This window comes from Trachurus japonicus, chromosome 9 (genome assembly GCF_045865225.1).
Source record: "Trachurus japonicus isolate A0001 chromosome 9, Traja_1.0".
Classification (NCBI taxonomy): Eukaryota; Metazoa; Chordata; class Actinopteri; order Carangiformes; family Carangidae; genus Trachurus; species Trachurus japonicus.
Genome location: NC_140915.1, coordinates 335163 through 350152, shown reverse-complemented (window position 1 = coordinate 350152; position 14990 = coordinate 335163). Strand labels below are relative to the sequence as shown.

The following is a 14990-nucleotide window of genomic DNA, read 5'->3' as shown; positions in this document are numbered from 1 at the left end:
CAAGCATTACTTTCGAACAGAACAGGGGGGCAGACTTCTACCAGTTAAAAAACAACCCTTAGATAATATATTGAGCAGCAAAAAGGAGCTCAAGGGGTTTATATCTCACATGTATGCTGGTATTAACAGTCTGTTCGAAAAAGAGGGACTTAAGGTTAGGGAAAAATGGGAGGCTGACCTGTCTCATAACTTTGAAGATGCTGATTGGACTGAGTTATGTGAAAAGGCCCAGCGCTTTTCCCATAATAGTAAACATATATTAACCCAATATAATCTAATACATAGAGTCTATTTCACCCCGAAAGACTACACAAGATAAATCAGACAATCTCTCAATACTGTCCAAGATGCAAATCCGAAGTTGGCTCTCTTCTTCATATGTTCTGGTCTTGTTCACAATTATTCAACTACTGGGAAACAATACTTAGAACCATATCCAAGACAACTAAAATAAATATTCCATCTGAACCAAGGTTAATTTTATTAGGGGACACATCGATGCTGCCTGTAAGGGGCAACAAAATCAGATTCATAAGAATAGCTTTGACAACAGCTAATAAATGCATAGCTCTTAAATGGAAGGATGAGCACCCGCCCCCACCCTCACTCTGGCTTAGTGAACTGACCTCTTGTATCCCCAACGAAAAAATAATGTACAATCTAAAACAAAGGCCAGATAAATTTGAAGGAGTATGGGGTGGTCTAATGGAGCATCTGAACACAGCAGACATAGCTGATTGAAGAGTCACGCCAAAGATAGACGTAGTTGCCGACAGAAATTTAACTATCTATATTTTGTTTAACTTCTCCTTTTACTAAGCAATGTATTTAAACTATGTACTTTTCTCCATTTGTTCTATCTCATTATTAATCTATTTATTACTACTTGTTGTCATTATCACTATTTTTATTTATTTATTTATTTTTATTTATTCTATATATTTTTTTTATTTTTATTTTTTGTACCTATTCTATGTCTTTATCCTACTGTATTATAATTTGTATTAACTGTAAGTACATTTTTGATATACAGTATACCAGTAATGGGAAACGGGGGGAGGGAACGGGAGGGGGGTTCGGGTTGAAAAAAATATGTTCACAATAAGTCACTGAAACACTTGTTTTCAATATGGAAAAATTCAATAAACAGAATGTTCAAAAAAAAAATAGTGACTTTCACTGGTAAAACAGGTCGGAAAAACACGAGTGGGTTGCCTGGAACGCTACAAAGTCGTAAGCTGTGACTTGAAGCTGTAATTTACGATTTCAAAAGCCTGCCTGGAACGCAGCATTAGCGAAAACGACCGGACCACTTACTTCTGCTTTAAAATGATAAGAACATACACCCTCAAGTTGAATTTGCCTGGAATTGTCCTTTAAAGAAGGATAAGCAAAACACATGTACATACACAGTGTAACACAATTCTTACCCAGGTAAGTAGGAACATAAAAAAAAAAAAAATTGCAGCTATGTTTGAAAGTTCAAGTCACCTCTTTTTCCAGTCACTCCCAGTATGAAATGTTCAGTCCACTGAGGAAGTGAAGAGGATCTATCCTACCGCATGGTTGAATGTGTTGGATATGTGTATGTGTGTGTGTGTGTAATGAAGTGATGAAAGGATCCAGGTTCTTGATTCTTTGCGGGCACCATATCTCTAGTTGTCCTCCAGGCTGTGGTTCGCCATCAAACGTCTCGATCCAGGCTCCAACATCCGGGTAGGTCCAAGGTTCAAAGGATCCAACAGGAAAACCTGACCTATGATGAGTAATGTCAGAACATTCTCTTAATTCTCTCAACTCTCAATCATGAAATACAATATATAAATCATGTTAAATCCACTCAATTCACAGAGAATATTTCTAACTGAATAAACATTGTAATATGACACCACACCCAATAATATCATAGCAACATTCTCAAAATATCAGAGATTAAGTTATTAAAATAACTTCTCCACATCAATAATATAAAAATAACGTCTTCACATATAACATATAACATATAACATTAATACCAGTAAGAAGACGTACAGTGTGCACCTTCTGCCATGTCTTAGCATAAAATAGTGACTCGGCGTGCTAAAAACGCAGATACTGTGCTAAATCATCAGATTTTACAGTTCAGTGTGCAACAAATTCTCAAAACGTCTCATATTGCACCTTCAAAATGAAGCTAGTGCTAGCTTTAACGCTAGTGATTCACACGAGTGGGTAAGGTCTCTGGTATTAGCACTGATTAGCACTGGCGGTTAGCATTTAGCATGGAAAAAACGATTTCTCACCGATGCGTTTTCTTCTTGGTGGAGATGTCGGGTCCCTCTAGCTTCACTCTCACAGGTCCAGGGCGTCACCGGAGTTATCCCGTAGTTTTTAATCACTTTTATCAACTTTTACTAGTGTCTCCTCTTCACAAGCTAAGTGTCATGCTCGATGCGGGGCTGCTCGCTCTCCTGACAACGGCTCCGGAGGAAGTGAACCTTTTTTATTTTTTTTTTTTTTTTTTTTGTCCAATTTTTATTGAAAAAGTACAAAAATAAACAACACTGGCATTTTTCATAGTGCATATACCATAAGTGTCAAGGGAATGCCAGATGAACATCATTCAACATTAGTGCAAGTTAATTCACAATAGGAACATACACATTAGTGCTTCAATAGAATACATTTAGAGCAGTTGAAATAAAAGTAAAATTAAAATAAACATCTCAAAATAAATAGTCAAAAAATAAATTAAATATAAAATAGAATAAACAATGATTTCATAAGGGGGATTCAAATCAATTTTAGTTATTCATTTCAGTGGGGAAATTCTTTAAATTATCATATAGTTTTTGTGCCTTTATTTCTGTTGCAAGTTTTAGTGATTTCATGTACAATTTAAATTCATTCATGAAGACAATACATTTGGGGGATGACTTCATAACTCTGTTCTTGTGGATGAAAAACTTAGCTAGACAAAGAATTAAATTGCAACAGAGTTCATCATATTTGTTTTGTAAGATCATACCGAAAGTGACATCATCACGAGAGATAGCAGCTGGAAATAATACTATTTTTTGTTTGATCCAATTGTGGATGTCAATTCAGAAGGTTTGTATTATATCACATGAGAAGAAGATATGGTCCGTGGTTTCAATGTCATTTTCACAAAATGTGCATAAATTGTCATCGATATTAAAGCGTAGTCTAAGTAATTCTTTAGAAGGATAAATGTTGTTCATAATTTTAAAGTGTGTTTATTTAGTTTTGGGGGGTATAGGAAATTTTAGGTACATAGTTTATCAATTGATTTATTATCAAATTTATGTAGGATATTATTTTTGTTTTGTTTGCCGGGGAACAGTGTTTCCGTGAGGCAGTTCCTTATAAAATGATTGTTACATTTTTTGTCTAGGATTAAAATCCCCTGTACTGACAATGGGCCCAGTTGTGGTATTATAGGTTGGTGGGCCAATATATTTTTTGTTAGAAATACAAATCCATGAGGAAGTGCTTTTTGTAATTTAATAAAGTCTGTTTTGGATGGGTTGAATTTATGTTTAGTGCAAAATTGTTGATAATCTAGGAGATTACCATTGGTATCCATTAAGTCAACCACAGACCATATATTCCTCTCATACCATTCCTGATAGAATAATGATTTATTTCGGTATAAAACATATCTATTATTCCAAAGCATAGTAGTGTGGGGTGAAAAGTTATGCACATATAACATTTTCCAATATAATAGAATTTGTTTATGAAACTCTGACAATGATATAGGCAATTTATTGATGTTGAAGTCTGCCATGAGAAGACATTTTAAACCTCCGATCTTATTGAACAGGGAATTGGGAACACAGTACCAAAATGAGTTGCTATGTTTGATCCAAGATTTCAACCAATTGATTTTTAAGGTTCCATTGAGGCAATCAAAATCAATAACTTTTAAACCACCATCTTTAATTTCTTTAACCATATTACTTTTTTTCATATAGTGTGGCTTGTTCCTCCAAATAAAATTCATATTAATTTGGTTAATAGACTTGATTAATTTATTTGAAATGGCATTAGAGTAGGCTGGGTAAATGCATCTTGATAGACATTCCATCTTGGTAAGGTAAATTCGGCCAAGTATTGAGAGGTCTCTTTGGAGCCATAAATTTAACTTGGCTTTACTTTCTTTTATTTTTTTTTCTACATTCAAGTATTGACTTTGTTTTTGGTCTTTTGTAAGGTGTACTCCAAGGTATTTAATTTCTGACTTGATTGGGATGTTACAGATGTCTTTCAGAGTTGTATCATGAATTGCAAATAGTTCACATTTATTTAAGTTCAAGGTTAACCCTGAAGCTTTGGAGAATTTTTTTATTTTTTCTATTGTTATTGGAATTTGGTGTCTGTCTTGTACAAATATCGTTGTGTCATCCGCAAGTTGGCTGATGACAATATCGGTACCTAAGACATTTAAATTTTTAATTTCAGTACAATTTTTAATGTAAATTGCTAACATTTCTGTGACTAATATAAACAAATATGGTGAAATGGGACAACCTTGTGGAATTCCCACATTAACATTAAAACTGGGGGTGGCGCCACAAGGTAGCATGACACAGCTGTTGATATTCTGATATAATCCACTAACTAAATTCCTAAATTTGACTCCGAAACCTAAATGTTCAAGAACTTGGAAGATAAATGAGTGCTCTACGGAATCGAACGCTTTATAGAAGTCTAAAAAGAAAAGAAAACCATCATGTTCTATTTGATTTCTATATTCAATAATGTCCATTACCAGCCGTATATTATTGTGGATTGATCTTCCCTTTAAGAAACCAGACTGTGTTTCTGCAATAAGCTCTGAAATTCCTGTCTGAAGACGAGTGGTGAAGATGTAGGTGAGTAATTTATAATCAGAATTTCTAAGAGTAATAGGCCTTCTGTTTTCTATGAATCTGGGGTCCTTGCCAGGTTTAGGAATTGAGATGATGAGCCCATGTCTCATTGTGGGTGGAAGTATACAAGTTTCAAATATTTCAAGGAATACTTGATGCAGTAGTTTTTTAATATCTTCCCAGAAATGTCTATAAAAGTCTCCTGTGAGTCCGTCTGAACCTGGTGCCTTGTTAAGAGACAGGCGGCCAATTACCTTGTCCAGTTCAGTAATTGTTATTTGACTATCACATGTTTGTTTAAAGATATCTTCAACTTTGGGAATATATTTTTCTATATCCTTTAAGAATGTATGGCAGTCTTCATTCGAGAATTTAGAGCTATAAAGCTGTTTATAGAATTTGAGGATTTCTGAGGAGATTAATTTTGGTTCTGTGATTTCTATATCATTTACTATCAAGGAACTGATGTTATTTTTCTTTTGTCTCCTTTTTTCAAGACCACAAAAATATGCTGAATTTTTTTCCCCCTCCTCTATCCATTTAGCTCTCGATCTAATGAAAGCCCCTTGCGCTCTTTGAATATACATTTCATCCAATTTAGGTTGAAGAATTAGTATTTTCTGTTTATCGTCTTCAGTAGGGTTGAGTTTATTGCAGTAAACATTTAATTGTTTGATAATGTCTAGTTCCTTTTTCTCTAATTCTTTTTTAATTTTTTTACTGAATGAAATGGAAAATTGGCGTATTTTATATTTAAGGAATTCCCATTTTTTAACAGGTGTTGTTAGTTCTTCCAAGTTTATAATTTCAGTAATTAGTGATTTCATCTTTTGACAATAATCATTATTTTTGATTAGGCTAGAGTTAAATTTCCAATATTTGTTTGAACAAGTTCTACTGTTGTTAGGTTTCACATATAGGTAGATAACACTATGATCAGTAAGTGGAGCAGCAGATATATCAGAGCTGATATCATAGCATAGCAAGTGGGTTGCAATTAACCAGTGTTCAATTCTGGATTTATATTTGGAGTTGAACCATGAGAATTTAAGTATTCCAGGGTTTAAGTGTCTCCAAACATCCGTTAAGCTTTGGTCATTGCAGAAGTTTATAAAAGTGTTGTTTGGATGACTTGCAGAGAATCTAGTAGGAAATTTATCATAGAATTCATCATGGACTAAGTTAAGATCTCCACCTATTATAGTTATCAGTTGAGTATGTTGATTTCATATTAGCTAATTGTAAGCCAATTTGTTCTAACAGGTTTTTATTTTCAGTGCTTCCATTGTACCCATAAATATTGATTAAGATGAATTTGAAATCATTAAGGGTTAGTATGAGCATTAGCCAGTGACCATTAACATCTGCCATATGAGAAATAACCTGACCTTTGAAATTTTTTAGCAGGATGGCGACTCCTGCTGATCTTGAAGTACCATGGCTGAAATAAACCTCTTCTCCCCATTGTTTAGACCAGAAAGTTATATCTTCTATCTTGGAATGCGTTTCTTGTAAAAAAAATAACATTAGCATTTTTCCCTTTACAAAATAAAAAAAAGCTTTTTCTTTTGGTCATGTCTCTTAGACCCCTTGCATTAACAGACATTAGAGAAATATCATTTTTTAACTGGAACATATGATTCAAAACAAACAAAAAATGAGATGAATTAACTGAACTGTTTTAGAAACAAGAATACGGTGCTATATAAGGATACTAACCCATTATGGTAGCAAAACCTTAAGCGTGTCAATTGCTTAACAAAACTCACTTGCTTGTAGGATTAAAAATCCCCTGTTACTTTGATCATGGTGTGACTCTCTGTCCATTGATGAAGGCATGGGGGCAGAGGCGATTTTAGAGTCTGCTGGGGCCCTAAGCAAAAATCCCCAGGGGGCCCTCCAACCAGTGTTTATCACCGTCATTTTATAAATAATCGAACACCAACAAAAAATGTATGAAATTTAAACTTTTTTTATTCAAAATGTCCAGTTATGGTGTAAGCTGGTGACATGTTGTCTTCATGATGGGCAGGTGTTGCTGTCTCACTGGAGGTGGACGTTCAACTGATAGGCTATATGACAAAAAAACAAAAGACAGTTTTACTTTAATTGATAATACCATGCCCTCTAAAGATTCTTTATGACAATATACACTTACAGTTTTCACTGTCAGCACTGGGAGGGGGGGGGGGTGGCACTCTGTCCCTTTGTTTTGCTGCTGTCAGAAAATCAAATAATAATCCTGAGGAGAGATAAGAGAGTGATTTTTAAATGTTTTCCTTGGGCATAGCTTTCATAGCACCAATAGCTTGTTAACTTTTACACTTTCATATTATTATTATAATAATAGGCTACTCACTTCAATACTGTAACATAACTTTACTATGTCACCCTGCTACCTAGCAAGTTAATAGTGTTGTTACTTGCTGCCAAGGAGACCACGTTAAGTTAACTTGCTTTTTTTTTTTTTTTTTTTTGTCACTTAACGACCGTAACCGAGTGGAGCACCAGAACCGCACGCACAGAGTCCCTCAGTCAGGTGCAGTCCCACTGACTGACTGACTGACTGTAAACGTGAAGTAGCCTGGTCACCACTGGTCTGAAGCTAACATTAGCTGCTATTCAAGTGTCTCCCAGTTAGACTATTAGCATTTGTTCAACAGTTATTTACTGTTCACGTTACACTCTGCTCCACTTACCACCACTGTCTTGCATTCTTTTTTTACTTCAGCCTCTTTTTTCTTCACGTCTTGCTCCCAGGTGGACTCGTCTTTTTCCCTCGGCTTCATTAGAAACTCCCAGTGATAAGGTGCATCATACAGGTTAACGTTAGCTGGGATCAGGTCCGGAGAATGACATGGGGCCCCGTTAGGGGGGTTTCCTACTGCGATGTCATTGCAAATCGACGCTATACGACGATACGGGGAGGGGGGTGCGGTCACTGCGGGTAGCGCATTTTGAGATATTTCTGTCGATAAAACTGCCCTCGAGCCCCGACCCTCGGGGGCCCCCTAATGGCTCGGGGCCCCAAGCAGTTGCCTGCCTTGCCTGTTCACAAACAGCGCCTCTGCATGGGGGCCTCGGAACATAGTCTTATGGCCTGCCTTCCTTGCTTGTTCAATCTTTGGCCATACAGCTCTTCGGGCCTCTCTGTCTTCTTTGGTGAGATCTTCTGCGAAGCGGATGTTGAGCTCCTTGCAGACTGAGTGATGTTTGGTAGTACGCCAGAGTTCATCTCTGAAGTGTCTCCCAGTGAACTGCATGATGATCTGGCGAGGACGGTCGGTGTTGTATGGTCCTAGACGATGCACAGAGTCTATGATGAAGTCCATGTTCTCTTTCCAGTGTGGCACAATCTTTCCGATGATGTCCTTGATGATCTGACGTGTGTTTTCCTCTTTTTCTTCAAACAGGCCATTTAGTCTTAAATTCCATCTTCTTTTGTATCTCTCCAACTCTGCAGCTCTCATTTCCAGCTCTGTGTTTTTCTTCTTGAGTTGTTTCATTTCTATTTCCAACTCTTTGTTTTTTTCTTTGCATTCTTTGATTTCAGCTGAATTAAATTCAACTGATTTTGCGATGCTGGCCATGGTGACTGTGTTTTGTTTTTGTTCTTTTTTGAAGTCCTCCATCATGTTTTGAAGTGTCCCAAATTCAGCCAGGATAGCAGCGTTTGAAGCATCGTCGGCACGGGCTCCTGCAAGCGTGTTTTCCTCTCCTCTTGGTTTTTTCTGCGGAGTTGGTGGCTTAGAAGGCGATGTTAGATAGTTTTTTGTGCCTTTGGCGTTTGTCTCCATGTTTCCTGGACCGCAGTATTCGTGTTGTTGGAGAGCACGAGCTTTAGCGTTGACATTAGCTTTAGCCATGTAGCCTTTTGTGTTGTTAGATGTCCGGGATTACTTACTGGAAGTTGAGCGACTTTAACTTGACTTGACTTAACTTGACTTGGGTATTTTTCCGCATCGAACAGAGACGAGTTTTGTGAGTTTTGAGTTCGTATTTACATTTTTTAAGGTTTTGCCACTCGGAGCAGTTTACAGCGCGTCTGCTCCCTCCGCCATCTTGCCGCCGTCCCGGAGGAAGTGAACCTTGTTCTGAGCAGGTCAAGGGGCGGGAGCTTCTTCCCGATTGGCTGACAGCTCATCTCCAGCCAATCTCTTTCAAAATAAACGTATAAAAAAATATTTTATCACTGTTCAATTTCTTTTTATAGGTAAGTATCTGTTTTTAATTATTAACATAACTTAGTATTTATTAATTAACTTTTTAAATATGAATTCAGCTGTTTTAATATGCAATCAACTAATTTTTAATACAGACTTTTAACCTTGGTTACAACAGACATTATAACATTAAAACAATGTGCTTAAAGGGATATTTCAACATTTTGGCAGATTTGCCCGTTAATCCCTAGTCTTAGGGATAGGGTTCGTTACTTTTACTGTAATTGACGGTAACCTACAAGCTGTTTTTAGATCGGCGGGGCAGAGACATGAGCTGCTCAGCTACCGCTACGGAGACTATCAAACACACAATCCAACAACTCTACAACGCTCTTGTGGATGATTGTTAAGTGTTAATTAAGTGTATTGTTTCATGTGATTTCATGCGTGTAAGGTTGTAGCCTATCTTCTTTTTTTTTTTGCCAAACACACAGCACAAAATTTAATAAACGGGTTTAGGTGCATAGGCTAATACCACTTTCCAAAATGTCCTGAAGTAGGCTACAAGCATAAATAACTTCACTTTATAATTAAACTCAAATGTAACTTAAAATACACTCAAACTTAATATTACAGTGTTGATATTAAAATGTATACTTTCAAAATATGTTATCATTGTATTTTACAATGACAATTTTAGCATACATTTTAAAATATATCAAAAGTATGTGTGAAAACAAATTTCAAATAAGTACACTTTAGAAATTACACATAAATTTCACTTTAAGTATATTTTAGTTTAATATATTTCTATAAAGTGTAATATAGTATAATTATTTTCAAGTGTGTTAAAAGTGTTAGCGTGAAAGTGTGATGTTAGTGTAATTTTTATATATTTATATAAAATACAATTTGTATAATTACATTTTCAATATACTATTCAAAATACGAATATACTTGAAATACAATAAAGTACACTTTTTTTTCACCAGGGTTAGTAGCAGTTTTACACCCTCTTTGATAAATGAGGCCCCAGGACTGGTCCTGAGGACGGCTGCTTTGTTCCACATGATGTGACTGATCTCAGTGAGTCAGTGTGTTGCAGCTGATCTGTGTGAAGAGCAGAGAAGAACAGAGTCATTGATCATGATCCTGATCCGTCCTGTCACTGTGATCAGATGGTTTCTATTAGAGCTCCTTCATCCACTCACTGCTGCTGTGGCCATAGGCGTCATTTACGCTGGGAACGCTGGGGACATGTCCCCACCACTTTTTGTCAAGAACAATTTTGTCCCCACCACAAGGAGGCAGGTAGCAAAGGGAGCGTGCTTCATGCTCTCTCTGCACCGGTAAAACATCAACTCCACTCGTCTGTACTCGGTTTTCCACACACACACACAGGTCTGTCTCTAGCTCTGTATAGATGTGTGTGTGTGTGTCTCGTGTGCAGACGCAACTGACAAATATTTATAGACGGACAAGCAACAACTTCATTACCGGTAATCATCATTTTATTTTGAAAATTGACCGGATTCTCTCGCCTTTTCTGTGTCCGACTTCCTGTCTGTTACGAGCTGTTCTATCCAGCTTGACAACGGCGCTCGCGGCTCGCGTGAAAAATAGAACAGACGCCGAACTGAAGCGCGACAGCGGATTGTAGTCTACCGGATGAGACAGCATCCGATATATGCTTAATATGTTTGGGTGCAGGGGCGGATCTAGGTTCATGGGAGATCCGAGGCCTAGCCCAGAGGAAGGAAAGACAAAGATCTGCCTTTTTTTTTGTCTTTGACTGTGATAGGCCTACTGGAAATCTCAACATATCAACGTTAGGTAGACAAAAGCATTGTCCTGAAGGGTCCACAAACAGGTGTTACATCATAAAAAGAATAAAATATAAAACATGATCATAAGCTACTCAAATAAAAATGAGTGCATGTAATCCTGATTGACATCAGCCTCCCTACCCACAGCATTACGCTTTAAAAAAAAAGGAAATAAACTGAATTTAAACTCAATTTGTCTGACTTACATTTACAACTCACCAAAAGTTAGGGATATTTGATAAGAATATCCCTATAAAAAAGTTCATGCTACAGTGATATTCTATCATGAGGCCTTTTAAGTAGAAGGATGCAATGGTCATTTCTTTATCTCAAACAAAAGCTAACAACAGTGGTGGTTATAGCACAACAAAAAGAGAGGGAGAGAGAAGAAGATACAAATTGCCATTGAAGCAGAACATTACAACTGAACCACTAAATCAGATGGTGCTTGTGATTTTTGTACTGTAGTTAATCACCTTGTTAGAGAACAGCATGTTATTCAATAAGGACTGAAACATTGAACAATTGGACATGTGCATTCAAAAATTTAGAGAAGGTTAAATTAAAGGACAATTCCAGGCGAATTCAACTCTGGGGTGTATTTTCATATCATTTTAGGTCTAAAAGAATGAATCTGAAGATTTTCAGTTTAATGTCTCCTGTTTTGCGGTAGCTGCGTCTGTCCCTGCATCGCCACGGCAGCAATGAATGGGAGTGGATGTAAGTTCCGCTGGTTAGGCTGTTTCCATCCCTCAAAGCCGCAATTTTTTTCCATAGACAGCGTCAGATGGAGACTCAAACATGCACCGAGAAGTTTATTTACTTCAAGCAAGCCGACATGTTTGTAAAACTAGATCTAATTCAAAGTCTCACGGAGTCTCGCGCGAGACCCAGTTGCCGTGCTCGGTGTGTTCAGGTGCAGTGGGAAAAGCTCCCGTTTGTGTCATAAACACAGGAATATCAACTCTTTACTTGCTTCAAGTAAAAAAAACTTCTCGGCGCCTCTTTGAGTAGCCACCTGAAAAAAATGTACACTTGAAGCAAGTAAAGGGTTGATATTCCTGTGTTTATGACACAAGCGGTAGCTCCTACTGCGCCTGAATACACCAGCACTGCAACTTCAGGCTCGCGCGAGACTCCGGGAGACTTTGAATTAGATCTAGTTTTACAAACATGTCGGCTTGCTTGAAGTAAATAAACTTCTCGGTGCATGTTTGAGTCTCCATCTGACGCTGTCTGTGGAAAAAAATTGTGGCTTTGAGGGCTGGAAACAGCCTAAACAGCAGAACTTACATCCACTCCCATTCATTGCTGCCGTGGCGATGCGGGGACAGACGCAGCTATTGCAAAACAGGAGCGATTAAACTGAAAATCTTCAGATTCATTCTTTTAGACCTAAAATGATATGAAAATACACCCCTGAGTTGAATTCGCCTGGAATTGTCCTTTAAGTTCACCTGTAAAGGTTATAGTGCATTTTAGGTGCATTCTGAAATTTAACCCAAAAGCCAAACATCCCTAACATTTTGTGAGTACTACTGTATCTCATATAATGCATAGATCTCTGTGATATGCAGCGGCCTGGCTCCATGCAGCAGCCTGGCTCCATGCAGCAGCCTGGCTCCATGCAGCAGCCCGGCTCCGTGCAGCAGCCTGGCTCCATACAGCAGCCTGGCATCTGGCATAGTGGAGTCAGGCCTCATCTGACAGCTCAGTGTGATGTAGACTATGACCAACGGCCTTTATGGGAGGCAGGCTTTTATCTGAGGGAAGCCTTTATTTCTAAATCCCTCCTTTTATTTTTACACATAGCGACCAAGCTCATCGTTCATTAGCTCATCTTCATCTTCTTCACGTGCTTTTCTCCTCGCTGCGCTGTCAGACCTGAGTCTCTGTCTCCGTTACGCTGTATCGCTTCAATCCCATTCAAGTCGCATTTTTACAGCGTGTGGCGCGCTGCGGTCCATCTTCGTCCATGAATCTATAATATATCCATGCTCCGGACACAGAGCAGAGACCCAGGTCCGACAGTGGAAAGCTGTCCCTCTCTGAAGCAGAGGACGAGGCAGCTTCACTCCCGTCAGTCTTCACAGACGTCCACACATGAGTTTTTTTTGTTTGTTTGTTTGTTTTTCTTGTATTTAGGGCCGGCCTTTTTTTTTGTTTGTGTAATGATTGAATACCGGCCATTATTTGATGTAATGATGCGGTATGCTGTTATAAAGTAACTTCAGATCACATAATCACTGATAAGTGTGCGTCTCTCCCCCGACGTCCGTGAGGCTACACTTCAGACTGGTGCGGTCAGCGGAGGGAGACTGACATGAACTGTGTTGAGATGTTTTTTGCCCCTACTGTAAAACATCCAGGGCTTGAGCCCAAGTAGCCATCCCATAACCCCGCCCCTGTTCGGTGCAAAGTCACTGTTAACGAAATCAACATCTAATTTGTCCCTTCACAATAAAGTTAGTAACGTGTCTGTTTGGAGCAGCTGCTGACAGTGACAGTTTCCTCATCACTAAACCTGAGCCACCATCCGATCCTCACTCACGTCGTGACGACGGGACAAAGTCTTTTGGACATATATTGTATATTCTGTGTTTTACCTCTCTATAACCATCCGGCGGAGAATTTAAAAAAACAAAACAAAATGCCCGTGAGTCCAGCCCCATCAGGTCCACGGTCCAGGCTTCCAAGGGGGGGGGGGTTGCATATGGTCATTGTCCCCACCACTTTTCAAAGTAAAGTGACGCCCTTGGCTGTGGCTCCTGTGGAAACCTGCTCACAGCCTCATTCTTCAGCTTCCTGGGGAGTTTTCTTCAGACAAACACAAGTTGTGTTCACACTCAGTGTTTCTCACTAAACTCTCTGTTTCACTGAGCTCTAACAAACGTGTCTTCACCTGTGCCTTTCCTGGTGCATTGTGGGATATCTGGGCTGGTCAGCTCCACCTGTTGTGTCTTCATCTTCTTTGCTGTGACGTGTGTTTGTGCAGCTTGAGAGTCAGAGAGTGAAAGTGTGTGTCTCACACTGCAGTGACATGACATGGAGAAAAGACATGATGAAGTGTTTCCTCCTGGTCTCCTCCTGCTCTGTATCATCACTAGATAAAGACTCCAGCTCCTTCTTCTCTGTGCTCAGTGTTCATCCAGACATACCAGCCTCCATGTGAACACAGTGATAAAACAGTGTGTGTGTGAGAGCCATGTAATGTCCATGTGTGCATGCTGACAGAGAAGGTGCTGCTCTGACCCCCCTCCTCCTTTCAGGGTGCAGCCTGCTGGAGTCCCATGGTTGACACCAGGTCTGAGGAAGTGTAAGTGTGTTTTTACTTTGAGCAGCACATTCAACCATCTTCACACTGTCACATCACTGACCTCATGAGTCTTCATCAAACTGTCAATAACTGATCACATGATCAATAACTGCAGCTGTGTCTTGTTCTCTCCATCAGATTCCTGTCCACTCACAATCGACACAAACACAGTGCACACAAACATCAAACTGTCTGACAACAACAGGAAGGCAACACGTGTGGAGGAGGATCAGTCATATCCTGATCATCCAGACAGATTTGACCCTCGACCTCAGCTGCTGTGTTCAACTGGTCTGACTGGTCGCTGCTACTGGGAGGTCGAGTGGAGAGGAAACGTTTCTATATCAGTGAGTTACAGAGGAATCAGAAGGAAAGGAAACAGTGAAGACTGTAGGTTTGGAGCGAACGATCAGTCCTGGAGACTGAACTGCTCTGATGATGGTTACAGAGTCTATCACAATGACAGATCAACAGACATCACCTCCTCCTCCTCTTCCTCCTCCTCCTCCTCCTCCTCCTCCTCCTCCTCCTCCTCCTCCTCCTCCTCCTCCTCCTCCTCCTCCTCTGTCTCTAACAGAGTAGCAGTGTATGTGGACTGTCCTGCTGGCTCTCTGTCCTTCTACAGAGTCTCCTCTGACTCACTGATCCACCTCTACACCTTCAACACCACCTTCACTCAACCTCTCTATCCTGGGTTTGGACTCTACAGGTCCTGGTCCAGTCCTGTTTCCTGGTTGAGTCTGTGTTGAGTGCATCAGAGTCTCCTCCTGTCACAGAAACCTTCTCACTGTTGAACAGACAGTTCAGTCTC

At 39.2% G+C, this 14990-nt stretch overlaps 1 protein-coding gene across 2 annotated transcripts in view; it reads left to right on the top strand.

The window, feature by feature from the left end:
• LOC146980431 (NLR family CARD domain-containing protein 3-like) overlaps window positions 1-14928 on the top strand; it is a 56114-nt gene extending 41186 nt beyond the window's left edge. For both annotated transcript variants that reach the window (XM_085785662.1, XM_085785661.1), the window contains 2 exons: window positions 14133-14179; window positions 14318-14928. In XM_085785662.1, the coding sequence (XP_085641788.1) occupies window positions 14133-14179; window positions 14318-14928 (658 nt within the window). The remainder of the gene's footprint in view (window positions 1-14132; window positions 14180-14317) is intronic.
• The last annotated feature ends 62 nt before the right edge of the window (window positions 14929-14990 follow it).